General features: G+C 36.4%; 1 protein-coding gene across 1 annotated transcript in view; it reads right to left on the bottom strand.

Moving 5' to 3' along the window:
• The window catches only part of LOC137624752 (carbohydrate sulfotransferase 11-like), a 23,896-nt gene extending 8,028 nt beyond the window's left edge, over window positions 1-15,868 (bottom strand). Inside the window, exon 1 of the mRNA XM_068355703.1 lies at window positions 15,791-15,868. Within this exon, the coding sequence (XP_068211804.1) occupies window positions 15,791-15,868 (78 nt within the window). The remainder of the gene's footprint in view (window positions 1-15,790) is intronic.
• Window positions 15,869-20,096: the final 4,228 nt, after the last annotated feature.

Here is a 20,096-nt window from a genome sequence, read left to right as displayed (position 1 = left end):
ATAGTAACTCTCTCTCTCTCTCTCTCTCTCTCTCTCTCTCTCTCTCTCTCTCTCTCTCTCTCTCTCTCTCTATCGTCAAATTTCCTTATCCGGACACGCTGATTTTTACATGCTATGATGAGGTTTTGTATACCATAGACTCATAGTAACTCTCTCTCTCTCTCTCTCTCTCTCTCTCTCTCTCTCTCTCTCTCTCTCTCTCTCTCTATCGTCAAATTTCCTTATCCGGACACGCTGATTTTTACATGCTATGATGAGGTTTTGTATACCATAGACTCATAGTAACTCTCTCTCTCTCTCTCTCTCTCTCTCTCTCTCTCTCTCTCTCCTCTCTCTCTCTCTCTCTCTCTCTCTATCGTCAAATTTCCTTATCCCGACACGCTGAATTTTACATGTTGGGATCAGGTTATTTATACAATAGACTCAGAGTAACTCTCTCTCTCTCTCTCTCTCTCTCTCTCTCTCTCTCTCTCTCTCTCTCTATCTCTCTCTCTCTCTCTCTCTCTCTCTCTCATTCGTCAAATTTCCTTATCCGGACACGCTGAATTTTACATGTTGGGATCAGGTTTTGTATACCATAGACTCAGAGTAACGCTCTCTCTCTCTCTCTCTCTCTCTCTCTCTCTCTCTCTCTCTCTCTCTCTCTCATAATAATAGAAAAAATAGATGATATATGTAGAAACCATAAAGACTGGAATATACTCCTATCCGGAGATTTTAACTTTCCTTTTGTGGGTTGGAAAGAATGGATACAAGAAAGTGGTTGTATATATACATATAAAAAAAGAGTAATAGTAGCGCAGAAGATAAGAGGCAATTTGAAAAGCTTCAAGATATGCTATTAGAACATAATATGCAACAAATAAACCACATTCCAACAAGAAAGGAAAATGTCCTAGATCTAGTATTTGTGAATGAGGTGAATTATGTTAAGGAAATAATAGTGTATAACACGGGAATTTCAGACCACAATGTCATAGAATTGATAGTTCATTCAAAGCAAGTGATCACAGAATTAATAAAAGCACAAAACTTTGGGAAGGATATGGAAAATATAATTTTACAGTAAGAATATAAAATGGTCAGAAATAAATGAAGAACTGAATAATGAATGGAAAATGTATTTGTAAGTGATAATATATAAGTAAATACGGACATACTGTACAAAATACTGGAGAAAATTGTTGAAAAATATGTACCGAAAAAAAAACCATAAACAAAAGACGTGCATACCAAGAGACCGAAGGATCTTATTTCAGATAATTAGAAAGTGGAAGAAAAATCTTGCAAAAGAAAAAAATGTGTGGAAAATGAGGGAAATAAAATGTAAGATAGAAAATGCAGAACAAAAGATTATACAGTCGAAAGAAAATTAAAAAAGGGACTTAGAAGAAAGGACACTTCTAAATATAAAAAGAAACCCCAAAGTACTTTACTCCTATGCAAAAAAGATGAATAAAGGGAGAATAGAAATAGGCCCTCTAAGAATTGAAGGACGGTTAACGAATGAAAAAAAGGAAATATGCAACATATTAGCAGAAAAATATAAGAGTGAGTTCACGCCAAGAATTGCGAATGAGAATAATGAAACAGAAATGGGAGAAGAAAATGTTGAATATCTAACGGATATAGATATTAATGAAGCAGATATTGTCAAGGCTATAAACGAAATTAAAAATGTATCGGCAGCCAGACCAGATGGAGTTCCAGCGATTTTGTTAAAAAAAACTGCAAACACTATCGCAAAGCCGCTTGCAATACTGCTAAGACAGAGTGTAGATATGAGCGAGATATATGTTAAACATAAATTAGCCTATATAACCCCTATCTTCAAAAGTGGATCAAGACTAGAGGCAAGCAATTATAGACCTGTTAGTCTAACATCACATATTATGAAAGTGTATGAGAGGGTAATAAAAAAGAAAATAATGAACCTTTGGTCAAAAATAATTTGTTTAATATGGGTCAACACGGTTTCGTGCCTGGAAAAAGTACACAGACCCAACTGATAGCACACTATGAAAACATATACAAAAATATGATAAATGAAAAAGACACAGATGTGATTTATCTAGATTTTGCAAAAGCCTTTGACAAGGTAGACCATAACATAGAGAAAAAAATGAGAAAGCATAATATTGTGGGAAAGATAGGAAATTGGGTAAAAGAATTCCTGCAAAACAGAAAACAGATAGTGGTTGCAAATGACGAGAAATCAGATGAAGATCAGGTAATATCGGGTGTGCCACAAGGTATGGTACTAGCTGCACTGCTGTTTATTATGATCTCAGACATAGACTGTGATGTTGAAAACTCCGTAGTGAGAAGTTTCGCCGATGACACAAGAATAAGTAGAGAAATTACTTGTGATGAAGATAGGAACTCACTACAAAGAGATCTAAACAAAATATATGAATGGGTGGAGATAAATAGGATGGTATTTAACTCCGATAAATTCGAATCAATAAATTATGGAAACAGAGAAGGAATGGTGTATGCATACAAGGGACCTAATAATGAGACAATCACAAACAAGGAAGCAATTAAAGACCTTGGTGTAATTTTAAATAGGAATATGTTATGCAACGACCAAATAGCAACACTGTTGGCTAAATGTAAAGCAAAAATGGGAATGTTATTCAGACACTTTAAAACAAGAAAAGCTGAACACATGATTATGCTTTACAAAACTTATGTACGTAGTACACTCGAGTACTGCAATGTGATATGGTACCCACACTACCAAAAGGATATTGCGCAAATAGAGAGTGTACAAAGGTCCTATACTGCTAGAACAGAAGAAGTTAAGGACCTTGACTACTGGGAAAGACTGCAATTTTTAAAACTATACAGTCCAGAAAGGAGAAGAGAACGCTACATGATAATACAAGCATGGAAGCAAATAGAAGGAATTACAGAAAACATCATGGAGCTTAAAATATCAGAAAGAGCAAGCCGAGGTAGATTAATAGTGCCAAAAAGCATTCTAGGTAAACTGAGAAAGGCGCACAGGACATTAATCCACTACGCACCAGCATCGATAATGCAGCGACTATTTAATGTGCTGCCAGCTCATCTAAGAAACATATCAGGAGTGAGCGTAGATGTGTTTTAAGAATAAGCTCGATAAATACCTAAGATGCATCCCAGACCATCCAAGACTGGAAGATGCAAAATACACCGGAAGATGCATTAGCAACTCTCTGGTGGATATACGAGGTGCCTCACACTGAGGGACCTGGGGGACCCAAACAAAAAATAAGGTAAGGTAAGGTAAGGCTCATTCGTCAAATTTCCTTATCCGGACACGCTGATTTTTACATGTTGGGATCAGGTTTTGTATACCATAGACTCAGAGTAACGCTCTCTCTCTCTCTCTCTCTCTCTCTCTCCTCTCTCTCTCTCTCTCTCTCTCTCTCTCTCGTCAAATTTCCTTATCCGGACACGCTGATTTTTACATGTTGGGATCAGGTTTTGTATACCATAGACTCGGAGTAACTCTCTCTCTCTCTCTCTCTCTCTCTCTCTCATCTCTCTCTCTCTCTCTCTCTCTCTCTCTCTCTCTCTCTCGTCAAATTTCCTTATCCGGACACGCTGATTTTTACATGCTAGGATGAGGTTTTGTATACCATAGACTCAGAGTAACTCTCTCTCTCTCTCTCTCTCTCTCTCTCTCTCTCTCTCTCTCTCTCCTCTCTCTCAGGATTTTCATATGATTGTCCGTATATCACGCACATAATCTGAATAATGAAAATAAGGAATTTTATCAGAATTGTGTATGTGATTATTATTCAACTGTAACACTAGAATTTGTCGTATCATGGAAAGAAAAACAAATGGAAGTTTAATCTTCTGAAGCAGGGTAGATATTTCACAAATGATTGAAATATTAAAATGAAAAACTCAAATATATGATTTTACCATAATACCATTCTGCTGCAAAACTCCTGAGATTGTTTTTAAAAGTAAGTATGATTAATAACATTACGTAAGTGCCTTGCTAGTGGATGTAGTCTTTACTCTCAGCTTGGATTAGAATAAGCTTTCGACACAAGGTACGTAAAACGACAGGATTATTTCTCATTTAATATTTCAGCGTGTGCTATGTAGTTGACGCCAGAGAAGAGGGAGATGCAAATGCCAAAGGAATATGAGATTATACCTGTACTCTTTTGTCATGCAATGATAGAAATATAAGTGTATTGCCTGCGAGGTATTGAATAACTATTTTGACTCGTGTTTATTATTATTATTATTATTATTATTATTATTATTATTATTATTATTTTTATTAAGAAAGATACGACTGGTAAAATCTAACCAATGCCCTTTCCGTCAATATACGTAGAAAATGATGATGATTGTTATTTTACTTTTAATAGTCCTATATACTGGGACCGTGAAAAGGTCAGTTGTCGGTTAAATAAATTGTCATTCACTTAAATGGTAAAGATTCTGTTGTTAATGGTGAACACTGCCTTTTACTTGGTGACATTCAGACATTATTAGTATTTGTCTTCATGTTTAATCAGGAGTTTTAATTACACTAAGGTTTAAACGGAATTACGTACTGTAATTCCTCACGCAAACCCCGAACCGTAACTTAAAAAATTGGTTGTAGAAACTGCCAGAGAGAGAGAGAGAGAGAGAGAGAGAGAGAGAGAGAGAGAGAGAGAGAGAGAGAGAGCAATAAACGGGGACACTGGTTTGAATAGGTAACCGCCGTGGATGACCGTTAGTGAACCGCGCACTATTTCTTTGAAGTCTGTTGGTTGTGATAATGTCTTTCAGTTAGCTAGGCCTATGCAAAACTTGTGGATTACTGTTATTCTTGTGCTTTATGTACATAGTCTGAGGCCCCATGCGTCAATAGGCGTAGAAGGAGATGATGATGATGATGATGATGATATACATAGTCTATGGAAGATTGGGTAGTATACACATCCGTGTATTCATATGTCCGCTTATATAAGTCTACATTCATGTTTTTTTTTTTTTATTAGAAAATACATTTTTTTTAATTCTTTCCCGGAAGTGATTAGTTCAAGGTGCACAGTGCACCATAGGTATTACGTGGTTTTTAGTACCATTGGGCTGCCTTTCTTACCTCTTAGTCCCATCTTGCACCTCAGCCCCACCTCATCACCACCATCGGACCATGTGGTCTGAATTGAATTGTCCATTGACACGGTTTGCTATTTTCAAAGTTAACGTTTTTAATTTAAATAGTTATAGTTTTATATATACAAGTCATTTGATAAATACGATCAAGTTGAGATTAGACATTTGACTTCGCTCTGGCTGCCCTAGTTTTATTATTATTATTAATTGCTAAGCTACAATCTAATTGGAAAAGACGGATGCTATAAGCCCAGGGGCTCTAACACCGAAAATAGCCCAGCGAGGAAAGGAAACAAGGAAAAAATATTCTAAGAACAGTAACAACATTATAACATACATTTCCTATATAAACTATAAAAACTTTAACAAAACAAGATTGTTGTGGCCCGATTGGTAACATCTCTGCCTGGTGTTTGCCAGTCGGAGGTTCGAGTCCCGCTCAGTCTCGGTAGTGCCATTAGTGTCTGCAACGTTACCATCATTGTGAACTAAGTTTGTTGGAGCGTATAGGTCTATCTGCCAAGACATCAGTAGCCATTGCCTGGCCCTCCCTAGTCCTAGCTTGGGTGGAGAGGGTTCTTGGGCGCTGATCATATGATATATGGTCAGTCTCTAGGGCATTGTCCTGCCTCTGCCATTCATGACGGCCTTTAAAACCTGTGAAGAGAAATATATAGAATAGTGTACCCTCGAGCATTTTGTGCATGAGGATAAATACTGCAGGGCCGGAAAATGGATCAGGCAATCTAGATAAAACGAAAATCAATGTAAACGAAAGTCTTCTGACCTGTTAATCCCGAGTAAGCTGTGTGTACAAAGAAAGAAAATGAAAATGGATGACTATCCGCTAGGGGGTGGGGGTAGGAGAGGTAGACTTTTCAAGCTCTTGTAAGCCTTCAGTTAATCAAAGATGGAGGTCAATTGAGAGTGGGGATGTTTTTCACCTTTGTTTATTTTATTGTTTGTTCCAAGCAAGGGTTTGTTGCAGGTTGGGAATGAGTGGTCAAAGTAATAAACGCTTATGACCAGATCATCAGGTTTTGGATCTGGGTAGGCTACATGATTTCTTGCAAGTGTATGTCTTTATGAATAAAGTTTTCCTGATATCTTAAAAAACGAGTGCACTCGAGCCGTCGAAAATGACATCTATATACTTAGATCGATATGCACACACACATATTCAACCCTTCCTATCCCTTCTCCCCTTTTCTAAGCACAACCTTTTGGTTGGGCAATTTGTGAGAGAGTAGTTTCCGAGCATCTCTCTCTCGGTACTCTCCTTTCCCCAGGTTACGACTACTCTTCCCCTGTGCGTTCTATATATATATATATATATATATATATATATATATATATATTATATATATATATATATATATATATATATATATATATATATTATCAGCTACTTGTTCTTTGTTATATAAGGGATATGTCACTGGGATAGAGTTCAAAAGATTACTCCCCCCCCACGTTTGGTTTAAGTACATTAAATGAAGCTTTGTATTCTATTTTGGGCCTAAAACACCGGCGATTTCGACCTAATTAAATTTTGATATTTATCAACCATATCTCAAAATAAAGTTACCTAGCTGGTTTTGTTACTATGACTAACGGTGAACCACATGGCAAAATGGAAACATTTCTTATGTCATTTTCTTACACTAGCTATATTTCCCGTCATTATTTTCATTTTAGCCTGTCTATAAAGTTCCCCTCCCATTTTTCTTTTTGTTAGAACAGTTATTCGGTATTTTCAAAATGAGTGTACCATTTAAAGTGAGTGGTTATTTTCTTAAGTAGAGCTCCACCATTTCACGCTGACGCTTACACACCCAATATCTTAACTACTTTTCACGTCAATGTCCTTCTTGATTATTTTAGCCTTCCCCACCTATAGGTGTCATGCTGCTTTGAGGATTAGTTTTTTTTTTTTTTTCACCTATTGGTCCTCTCATCTTCCCTCCACTTGTCCAAACCATTCGGGTTTTCATATTTCAATTTGTTTTCCAAGTTTTATTCACACAGCTTTCTTTTATTTCATAATTTGTGAATTGATCTTCCAGCGCATTTGAGGTGTCCATTCAGAAGATTCAGGTTTCTTTGTGAGTATAGGTAAATTTGCGTCATACACATACGTTATATGTTTCCTCCGTTTACTAACTAGTTACTCTTGGTTACCAGTAGCCCAACTATCTTTTTCCTTCGTATAAGCTATTATCACAGCCTCGCAATCCAACTGCAATTCCCCTGCCCTTTTACTGGGCTACCTTTCCCCATTCTTTACCTTGTCTTATTTAGGCATAAATCAGAAAATTGCATTATGTTACTTGTCCGTCTGTCTTAGTTCTTATTCCTCATTAGTGATATGGGATGAGGTCAGTGGTGCTCTGCTAGGTGAACAGCTCGTGTTAGGAGAAGCAAGAAGACGGATAATGCTCATGCACGGAGTGCTGACAGCTCGACTCATGCGCATGCGTTGGTTACATACAAAACTTATAAAACGCAGAGTACAATAATCTACACTCTTTAGTTTCTTCATATCGTCTCTTACTATAAATGCCGGCCCGTTAGATCCCGCGATCCCGACAAGGTCCTGGGAGGGATAAAATGTGCACCCGGCACGGTCCTAGGAGGATAAATAGTTATTTATCCTTCCAGGATAGATTGTTGTTATCGCTATACATTCTTCTCTGCTTCCTTTCCTTTAGGATTGTTGTGGCCTGATTGGTAAATTCTCTGCCTGGTGTTTGCCAGACGGGGGTTCGAGTCCCGTTCAAGCTCGTTCGTTCCTTTAGGACCAAGGAGGGCCAGGCAATGGCTGCTGATGTCTCAGCAGATAGAGCTATAGTTCCCTAAACCCTCCCAATCCTTAGCTCACAAGAATGGGGAGGTTGCAGCGACCAAAGGTACTAATGAATTTGAGCGGCACTATAATCCCAATCTTGCTTGATGTACACTCTGACACACTATTTTCTTATTTCTCTTTCTCTTGTTTAGTTAAAGTTTTTATTGTTATATAGGAAATATTTATTTTAATGTTACTGTTCTTTAAATATTTAATTTTTCCCACGTTTCCTTTCCGCACTGGGCCATTTTCCCTGTTGGAGCCCCTGGGCTTAAAGCATCCTGCTTTTCGAACTAGGGTTGTAGCTTAGCAAGTAATAATAATGATAGTAGAGCATGTATTACGACATTGCTCGATGTTTTGCTTGATAAGAAAGTTTCTGGTACCTTGTGCCTTCGAGATAGCCCTTCTAAATGTTTGTGTTAGTACCTTGTCAAATACTTTCTCGAGGTCTACAAATACATCTTGAGCATTTGTTGATTTTAATAGATATTTCATTCATTAAGTAGGGTTTAATGTCAGTATGGATAGTTTGATGATATTAGTGACCCATTACTTAAAACAATGACATGTTTGTTTTTGACGTTATTGATAGTTTATATATATTATGACATATCTGTTTTGGCGTTGTTACTTTTTTTAGAATGATTTATTGTTAATTTGTTCTCTTCATTTATTTATTTCCTTATTTCCTTTCCTCACTGGGCTATTTTTCCGTATTGGAGCCCCTGGGCTTATAGCATATTGCTTTTCCAACTAGGGTTGTAGCTTGGATAGTAATAATAATAATAATAATAATAATGACAATCCCTATCCTTTAAGTGTCTGGATACTGAAAGGGTGATATAGCTGCAACTGGTGTTGATGTGTATACCAGAATCAGTCTATTAGGTTGTTGCTAACTTAGTAACAGTAACACACTTCGTTAATAACAGTGGACACTTCATTAAGCTAGGCTGATGTTGTCAATAATAAACCGATAACTTAAGTAGTTCCAAATTCCTTATATCAGTGTTTAGAAGAAAACTCGCGTTCTTCAGTTTATGTTAATAATGACTCATTCTTTAAGCTAGTGTGTTAATTACTAACCCGTTTGCCCAAGCTGATGTCTGTACTCGTCCCTTCCTGTAGCAGATCTAGATGTTGATTAAAGTGACCAGTTTCTATAAGCTTTATTCTGATGTTATGATCCCCTAGACTCAGGCAGTGTTTCCCAACCCTGGGGTAATTGATCCGTATTTTTGGGGGTAATATGTTCTGAAATTGAGTTATTCACATTCCCATAATTACTGCCATAATTCATACACAAAATCTGCAATAATTATTTTCTAGGAAAACTCAATAATTTTAATGTCTATTAATATTGTTACATTGAATATTCTGCACTAATGATGGTTCATTTTGATATCCATTAAAATGGAAAAGCTTGCATTTGTTTTGGATCCTTAACTATAAACAGCCAATAGCGGGCTACATGATCCATACAGTTCATCAGATGGCTTTAAAAAACATCCAATGTTACCGGGTATATGTTCAATGGGGTAATTGATTAGTTGGAAATAAAGTTTTGTGGCAATCATTTAAAAAAGGTTGGGAAACACTCCTAGAGTAACTGTGGTGATAGTAGTAGTGACATTTTAATTATGCTGGTATTGATATTTGAAAATTGATACTATTTCGTACCGTAATATATTTTGTTTAAGGTTAATACATGTATTTTATGAATAATGTTAACTATGACTATTTGGTAACTTGCAAGTTTCAAGATGGTTTAATAGTTTTCAAAGTTCAGTTTGAGCTGTATGGAATTATATCTAAGATTAAGTTGAATAACTGCCAATGTTATTCAATATGTAATCACTTTCTGAGTGGGGATACCATAACGAGATGAATGGGTTTGCGTATTGCCATGACCAGGAAAGCTGTGCTAATCAGGGATATCCATACGAGGTTGGTTTGCTGTGAGCGAGCAGACAAAAATCTTTCACCATCCCCAATCCGCACTGGTCAGCGTGGTAAGGAAAACTGGCCAAAACCGAAGGACATGTCTGAGGCCTTTGTCTTGCAGTGAGCTAGAAACGGTTGCATTTGTTGTTGTTGCTGTCATACACACACACACACACTATATATATAATATATATATATATATATATATATATATATATATATATATATATATATATATATTTATTTATATATGTGTGTGTATATATATATATATGTATATATATACAAGTAAATATATTATAAAATGTGTGTAAATGTCAATGTATATGATATTCTGTATTGCGCTAGAAAAATAATCCTGAGGAAGACATCATTCTATTTAATATTATAATAGATATACATAGGTGAAACTCCTCCTTAAATCATGAAGATTCTTAGCATAAGAAAAGTAAATATTTTATTTAGGATTAGTTAATTGTAGCATTTCCATCAGCCATCTGTGTAAAAAAGGTTGAATGTTAGGATGGATTTCACGATAATCTTTAGATTATTCATCGAGCGTAGGTTTATATGAAAATAGACATTTGATGAAATGCGACACGTTATGCAGTGATTGCTGAGATTAATCGCTTCGTTCTAACATTTCTGCTTTGGAGTTTTGGAGTATAAGTATTTTCAGTCGTTTATTGTTGATGCTGTTGTAAGGTTAGACTCTGATAAACATTTCTTGGTTCATCAAACAAGACTAAAGCGGGGTTTACACGATCGAACGGTTCGTCGAACCCGGTTGACGAAACGAACCTGCTTATCAAACGGTTCGAAGAGGTGGAGTCGGCTACAAATACACAAGGTTTGTGGACAAAAAAGCCCCGCCTACAAAAGTCAGGCGAGAACAGACTTGCTTCGAACTGTTCGACGAGCGTGTTCGACAATAGAATTCCCCGTTCACACGTTCGAACATCACTTCAAACACTTGTCTGTCGAACCGCGTTCGAAGAACCGTTACACCTTGTAAACCCGCCTTAAGAAAGAGAAGCAAATCCCTTCAATTTGTTATTGAGTCGCTTTATGTCAAATCAAGATACATTTTATTCATGGGTAAGTCACTTTTTTTTTGAAACGGGAAAAGGACGCGTTAATTTTGTTCACTTGGCCAAACCAGGAAGTTTTCTTTAAATATTCGCAACTATATAACTCGAAATTTAATTTTTGCTTTGAATCCCTTACGTTTCGAAGACAACTCCAACCTTACGTTATTAGGACCCTCAGGAGACGACAAATTTTGTTTACTTTTGAATCTCCCCCGACGATTGTTTGCTTTCCCCTTGACTGGTGATGCGGTTAGTCTCTGATTTCCATGACAAAACGAAGACGACTCTAAGCTACGGGACGAAGACGTCCTATTTGGAGACGTGGCCCGGGGAACTCCCATTCTGGAAATCGAAGACACCAAGGAAAACAAGGCGGGAGGGACATCGTATGTTTTTGTAGGGGCTTTCTCCTCGACTGAACAGTGATTGATGATACAGCGAGGGTAGATTAGAGACGATATTGGTTCGAAAATTGAGGGAGAGAACACCGAAATGAATATTACGGAAAGTGGAAACTATGGGCTAGATCCGGCAAAAGTTTCTTATTATTATTATTATTATTATTATTATTATTATTACTTTCTAAGCTACAACCCTAGTTGAAAAAGCAGGATGCTATAAGCCCAGGGGCCTTAACAGGGAAAATAGCCCAGTGAGGAAATGAGAAATAAAAAAAAGTACAATTGAATTTTTGCAATTATATCGGGTTTACATTGACCAATCTAGTAGTGATCAAATGGCTTTCCGATTGAGAGGAAAGTTTTGAGATAGCTAAAAGCTTTGAGAAGCCGTTGATTAAACTTACACGAGTTTTGAGGAGATCCTTCCTATCTTCATATTTTATTAACGGAAGGCTATTTAAGTCTTAATAATCGCCTGGTTTGGTTTTCGGTCTCCAAAGTGGCTTATTGCATAAGTCTAGCTTTTAGCAAGATTTATATATATTTATAGTAGAAGCCAGTGACATTATCCCACCGCTTTAAACGTATAATCTGGGGATTATAAATTTTTCCTCTGATTTTGTCTGCATTAATGTAGGTTATGCTTACCTTGTCATTGCGACTCCTACACAGTTTAAAGGATTTGAATTAAATATGGCACTTACTGGATAGACCATCATTCATTGATGTACATGAATAGAGAAGTCCGTCTGTCAGTGTTTCATTCAAGCTTTCATTGTCATGGCAACTCTTCCTACGAGGTAGAATGGATTATAGGCAATCTGAGAGAAATGTTGGGTTGGAAGTGGACATTATTATTATTCTATTTATATTTTCACCAAACCTTTTACTTGGTTTGTGTAATTATTCTTCGTGGTTGAAAGCATTTCAGACTAAACTGGATCAATTTTGTGTGTGTGTGTGTGCAAAAAGTAAACCAGAAAGACCCTTGAATTCTTAACTATCTTAACATGTCAATCGGGATGCTCTAGATGGAAGTTGCTATGGTAATAATTGGTGTCATTATTGTTATTATTATTATTATTAGTAGTAGTAGTAGTAGTAGTAGTAGTAGTAGTAGTAGTAGTAGTACGACCTATGCGTATTGCTTTGGCCCATTATTCAAATGAACGATTTATGTCATAAATCCATGGCTCTTTCTTCAATGCATCAAGCTTTTCCTTTCAATTTGTTCTTAATTCTTAGCCTTCCTCCTTATTCTTACCCATTCCGTTCCTATTCGCTAGTGTATCGGTTTTTTCCTTAACACTGAAGTCTTCTTTTACCTTAAAAGTAATCAGCTTTTCCCATTCGTGTGCTAAATCCAATTTTTTCTTCTCATAAATCGCCTGTTTTCACCCCACACATCTCCATTTTGACCACTGCATTTTATCTGTCCATCTTCATTCGCCATCACCTCTTCCTCCATGTCATATAACTCATTCTTCATTATTTCTTTTCTGTTTACTTCTTTCTTTTCCCTGTCATTTACCACGACATTTTCATTCCGGGCTTCCTACTCCTCCGCCTTATCAGCATCGGCTGCTTCCTCCATCTCCGCCTTCTCCTCCTCGGAAACAAATGAGGGATAACTGACTGGGAGAAGTCCGGCGTGTTTATTTTCCATTAAAAGTTCGGGGGGCTCGTGTTTTTCTTGCCCATATAGGATAACAGAGGAGGATAAGATTCATACATCTTTATCAGCATCTAAATTCGATGAGGGAAAGTGAGAGAGAGAGGCCAAGGGAGCGTTAGGGCCTTGGTTATCTATCCGAATTTTGCAGAGAGAGAGAGAGAGAGAGAGAGAGAGAGAGAGAGAGAGAGAGAGAGAGAGAGAGAGAGAGAGTTTTAGTAGAATGACTATGAGTCGGAAGATATAAAGGACTGGTTAGGTTTTTTGTTCAATTTTAATAAAGTCTATGTATGTATTTACACACCACATATATATATACATATATATATATATATATATATATATATATATATATATATATATATATATATATGTATATATATATATATACATATATGTGTATATATATATATATATATATATATATATATATATATATATATATATATATATATATGTTATACACATAGTGTGTGTGTGTGTTTGTTTGTTAGAGGTAGACCGAGAGAGGAGAAGTTCAGCAATTGGTGATTTACTTCTCAAAAGATTTAAGAGTACCACTTGTCTTCTTCCAAAAGACTTTATCTAGTAATAGGAAATTTAAAGGGTCTCATTTAGAAAAAGAGAGATATAGAACATCTTTTTTTCTGGTTAGGTAAGAAGCTTACTTCCCTGGAGGGAATAAAAAAAGAAGATGGAAATACAAGGAAGGAAATATAGGAAAAAATAACCAAGTCACTTTCCCAAAAATAAAAGTATTCAAGATTGAAATTAGAAATGCCCTCGGGACATGAAGCGAAGCTCAGGATCTTATTTTATCCTGTCCCATCTACCGCTTCCACGTCATCCTCTTTAAGTTTGGAGAAAAAAAACGAAGTAAAAATCGAGTAACGCTTCGGCATGTTTTATGCTTATAGAAGCATTAACTGCATCTTAAAATCTGCTTCCAGTGATGCCGAGTTTTTCCGAGAAATTCCCGTAGAGTTTTAAAATGGGAACGTACAGTCTCTGAATCCTTAGGTTTAAGTTTTCTTATTTTTTAATTCGTACTTTTTTTTTTATTTATTTTTTTTTCTTGCAGAAGGGGATTCCATTTTAATTAGTCTTTTTAACATATTTTGGTTTTACAATTTGTTTCATGGTGGCCGATGTGGTAACGTCCCCGACTGGTGAACGCCAGGCTGGGGCTGGAGTCCCGCTCAAACTTGTTACTTTCTTTGGTCGCTGTAACCTCACCGTCCTTGTTAGCTAAGGATGGGGGTTTTGGGGCAGCTTATAGGTCTATATGCTGAATCATCATCAGCCATTGCCTGGCACTTCTTGTTCCAAGCTTGGGTGGTGAGTGGGCTTGGGCGCTGATCATATGAATACATGGTCAGTCTTTAGGGCATTGTCCTACTCGATAGGACAATGCCATTGTCCCTTGCCTCCGCCATTCATGGGCTGCCTTTAAACCTTTAAGACCATGAGGCAAATCTGTTTTATTCATGAGGAATTGTACGTGAAATAAATAAGGTTATTTATAGGGGTATGTGGTTTCCCCCCCTCTGAATAAAGCGCAGCCTACTGAGGAATTTTGTATTTAGCCTATATCTTGTAATTTTCTTTTCAAATAAAGTAATCGATTCTTTTAACATTGCATTTAAAGTATAGACTCTGCTTCAGATAATTTCAAATGTCAACCAGCTGACTTCCAAAGTCCTTAGTACAAAAATGTTATAAAAGGGTTGTCCTCTATGGGTCATGTCACTGTTTTTATTTTATTTTTGAAAATCTAAGTTGGAAACGTATACTCGAACTCTTTCTTTCAAGCCATTGCTATATTTTTTCTGTAGGGAAGCATGGCAAGAGTTGCTTATTTACGTCATAGGTTTTTTATATAATGCAAGTTTTTAAAAGTGACATAAAGATTCATTCTTTAAGCTGTTTACTCTTTAAATGAAAAAAAGACGCTGTTCTTCGTGTCGGCGACCTTTTAAAGATAGAAGTCTTCTTTCAACTTTATTAATCCAACTGTATTGTAGGGACGGTCACTCGAGTTTTTTATTCTTAATCTATTTCAATTTTTTGGCATCTCCCCTCCCCCCCCCCCCAGTCCCATCCTGCTCATATCCCTCCTCTTCCCCATTATTGGCCTGTTCTTTGCTCTCGTGATTAGGTCCACCTATTCACTTTTTATTACATGGTTATAGTACCTCAGGCGAGTTTCCTTAGCCTTATCTTTAACATAAGTCATTATTCGTATATCTTGACTCTCCCTAAATAATAAAATAGCATCTCCTCCTACGCCTATTGACGCAAAGGCCCTCGGTTAGATTTCGCCAGTCATCTCTTTCTTTGGCCTTTAAATGAACACTTCTCCATTCATTATCTCCTACTTCACGCTTCATAGTCCTCAGCCATGTAGGCCTGGGTCTTCCAACTCTTCTATTGCCTTGTGGAGCTCAGTTGAAAGTTCGGTGAATTTATCTCTCTTGGGGAGTGCGAAGAGCATGACCAAGCCATTGCCATCTACCCGTCACCATGATCTCATCCACATATGGCACTCGTGCAATCTCTCTTATAGTTTCATTTCTAATCATGTCTTGCCATTTAACTCCAATATTCTTCCGAGGGCTTTGTTCTCAAATCTACAAAATCTACCACACATTCTTCTTATATTTTGACTCTTACTCCTTTCCAGTAGTGATATTCCAGCAATCCATCTCACCATCCTCATCTCTTTCTTGTCTAAAACAACTCCAGTAAATTCTCCATTTTTACCTTGCTTCTTTCTCAGTACCTCCATCCTCTGGTATTATTGATCCCAAGTAGTTAAACACATGCTCTGTTTTAGCAGTGTACCATCTTCCATTTAGATATTTACATCTCCATGTCTGTCTCTACTAATCATTAGCTGTATAATTCAAATCTCCCCTTCAATCCTTTTCAGGGCTTTCCATATAAAAAAAGAAAAACCTTTCAGTTCCAACAATTCGTCATTATTCGTTAATTCGGATGACAAACTCTATAACTACGTGGAACAGGAATGGACCAGAGCAGGTCCCTGATGAAGGCCAACCTCCATAAGGAAATACCTCAGTAATATTTTGTCTGTTCGATGTTTCTTGTCCCTCTTATACCTTGCCAATTCTCAGGCACTCCTCTCTCAAACGCCAGTAGACAAACCATCTTGGTACCCCGTCATACTCCTTTTCAAGATCCACGAAACTATTTAACTTTCCTGTTTCTTTCTAGGTACCAATCTTGGACTTGTGCCATAAAAAGCACATCCAATGTTTTTTTTCCTTTCATAAATCCAAACTGCAACTTTCATGTATATCAATCAACTCGGTCTTACCTCTACTTTTCTTTCTAGCATGTTAAATTCTTCTTCTTCTATTAGCGTGCTTTTTTTCCCATCCGTAGGGGGGTACACGGTTGCAGGCTCCAAAAGCTTTATTTCACTTTAGTTTCCACAGTTTAACATGTCTTTTTTGTTATACAATTGAATCATCCAACTTCTTATTCCCTTGTCATTTACTCTACATCCCAGATCTTCGCCAGTAGTATGTTCACCCACTGCCTAGATTTTCGAATGCCTTAAATCATTTCTACTGTTACCTCTGATTTTCACTCAACTACTGTATATTTACTTTTTCTTCCTTTATAGCATTCTCTACTTCACTCTGTTTGATGTTTGCTATTTGTCCTTCCACGGGGGGAACATTTTGTAGTTCTTCACATTTTATCTATTATATTTGCTATTGATTTTATTTTATATATCGATTAGCTTAAACGTAAATGCTAATTTTTCCTCCCGAATTTAATCGGGCCAGCTCTGAAATAATCCCTCCTTTTATTAGTCAACATTTAGGAGGCCAATTGTTTGTTTAAGTTGCCTAAAATTTTGGCTTACTGTTGAAATACCACTGTAGTTGTCTCTGAATGCTCCACAAATAAGCGTGTTTTACTTTTGTGATGTTAAAAAGATTTGCTTTATTTTTACCATCGCACTAGCTGCCAATCATTTCCAAGCTGTCTACAATTACACTGACCCTTGAAGTGCTAATTATATCCTACAATGTTTGTAAGTAGACCTCGCGATATGCTAATCCTTACTAACTTTTTTGTTTTATTCATTAACATCTCATATCATATATCCTTAACAGCTATCTCCCAAGTATTTTGGAGGTAATTAAGTATCCAAATTAATCCTAATTAATCGTAATTCGCCAGATATTCAAATTAATCCTAATTAATCGTAATTCGCCAGATATTCAAATTAATCCTAATTAATCGTAATTCGCCAGATATTCAAATTAATCCTAATTAATCGTAATTCGCCAGATATTCTCGATTTTTATTGCTACCACCCTTTCCCCATCTTAATGAAGTAACGATATTCAGAAAACTACTTGAACAAGTATATTACATAATACTTACACTCTACTCCCTTCCCTCTCTCCCCTTCTAATGTGTTGTACAGCAACTTTTGGTAATTGTTTAATGCATCAACACTATGGTCTAAGGCTGCAATTTACCTACCCTTGAAATACGAGACGGTGGTTTTAAAACTTGTGGAAGGTGTCATACAATATGGGAGAAGTCTCTCTCTCTCTCTCTCTCTCTCTCTCTCTCTCTCTCTCTCTCTCCCCTTCCTTTGGTGGTTGATTATATCGATGATATATTATTGACTGACAGCGGGAATATATGAGTAGTAGCGTATGAATAATTTATTTTTTACATTGTCATTAATTAATGTTTTATCTTAGTGATTAACTTTCCCCATTAATTGAAAAAATGAAAATCATTATAAAGGAGTATTTATTGCATTGGGTAATTAGCAATTTTTATTTTATATTATAACCTCAGTATTTTGCATGTTATTCAAGAGGTGATTTGTAAATATTATTCCCCTATTTTTTATATAGCGAACGAACTGAATTGCGCATTGCAAATCTTTTACTTTTTTATATCGATTCATATCCAATTACGGTTGTGGTGGCCTGGTGCTAGCGTCCTTGCCTGGTGATTGCCAGGGGGTTCGAGCCACGCTCAAACTCGTTAGTTCCTTTGGTCGCTGCAACTTCACCATCCTTGTGAGCTAAGGGTTGGGTGTTATGGGGAGCTTATAGGTTTATCTGCTGAGTTATCAGCAGCCATTGCCTGGTTCTCCTTGGTCCTAGCTTGGGTGGAGAGAAGTCTTGGGCGCTGGTCATATGTATTATGGTCAGTCTCTAGAGCATTATCCTGCTTTATAGGGCAATGTCAGTGTCTCTAGCCTCTTCCATTCATGAGTGGCATTTAAATCTTTATTGTCAGACTCATAAATTTTTGCTGTTTTATTTTGCATGTCGTGTAATTTACAACTCCGTATACTTACACTGCATATTGATGTAATGTATTATACATATTTCATTTTCATAACGATTTACCTTTAGTGATTCGTGTAATGATTTTCTTTACTAACCGTTTTTGTTTTTATTTTCAGGTATGTGCCTGTCTCGGAGTTAATGGATTTGTCCCCCATTCGGGATACAAGGTATGCACAGTCTTTATTATATTTTGTTTTGGTATATTGATGTGTAGATTGTTTCATCGATACTTGTTATAAATTTGTTTCATTTACTTATAGTCCATTTCTTTTAGCGAGGCAGATTTGCACGGACTCGCAGCGGTACCCTTTTAGCTCGGAAAAGTTTCCTGATCGCTGATTGGTTGGACAAGATAATTCTAACCAATCAGCGACCAGGAAACTTTTCCGAGCTAAAAGGGCACCGATGCGAGTCCGTGCAAATATGCCTCGCTAAAAGAAATGGACTATAGGAGATAATTTAGTTACTCCTGCTGGTGTATTCTCCAAACAAATTGATCGTTGTTTATGATTGGGGTTGCAAAGTATAATTGATTTTGTTGGTAACCTCTCTTAATGTATATTGGCGTTAAAGGGTTTCTAAGAATGGTAGCCATGTCTCGGCAAGAGTCAGGGCCGTAATAGCTTCCGTCTTTGCCTGTCTATTTTTCTGTCTTTATTTTTTCATCGCAATTCCTAAACGTTTATATTTATTTCAGATTCAAGTTGTTCAGAAAACTGAAAATCAACCAATCATAAACGTTTAAAAAATATTCCAGTCTAATTTACTTTTCATATTTATGCCCGAAGTTGGAGTGTCTATCCGACATTGCTTTTGTCGCATATACCTTATCCTAATTTTTTTTTTTTCACTTTTGAGGGGATTCTAGTTATACTTTATACAAAGTTAGACTATCGTACATTGGAAGATATGTTTGTCTGATTGCCACAGTTATCTTAGCATCACAACTCTCTGTGAAGTGATTTAAATCTACATTGTGCAAGGAGTAGATGTACTTTATTATTATTATTATTATTATTATTATTATTATTATTATTATTGGCTTTGTCGTAATTCTCCAGTTCCTTATTAAACTGCTGTTCCCTTCCAACCGCTCAGTATCAGTTATTATTATTATTATTATTATTATTATTATTATTATTATTATTATTATTATTATTATTTATTTATTTAATATTATTACAAGCTAAGCTTGGGAAAGGAAATAAGAAAAAAACTATATATTAGGAGTAATAATGGATATAAAAATATCTTGAGATCAGTAACAACGTTTTAACATATCCTTCATATGTAAACTTTAAAGAAAGACTTACGTTAGCCTGTTCAACAAAGTCATTCTCTCTATGTTTGAACTTCTGAAGCTCTGCAAAATAAACTTGAATAAAACTTATAGAATATAGTGGAGTATTGAGACTTAGGATAGAGAAGGCATCTCTGTTAGAACTAACAGTTTACCCAGTATTACGCATAGGATGGTACAGTTTGGGAAGGATGGTCAGAATTATGGAAAATCTTAATTATGAAAAATTGTAATGCAACATTGCATGAAGAACTATGGATATTGTCTGTCTGTCCATACGTTACTGCGTTTTTTTTGCCTCATCCTCTTCACTGTGTTTGAAACCATATACCAACCTAAGCTTAGTTGAGTTCATAGAA

Source organism: Palaemon carinicauda, chromosome 31 (genome assembly GCF_036898095.1).
Source record: "Palaemon carinicauda isolate YSFRI2023 chromosome 31, ASM3689809v2, whole genome shotgun sequence".
Taxonomy (NCBI): domain Eukaryota; kingdom Metazoa; phylum Arthropoda; class Malacostraca; order Decapoda; family Palaemonidae; genus Palaemon; species Palaemon carinicauda.
This window is presented reverse-complemented; position numbering and strand designations above follow the sequence as displayed.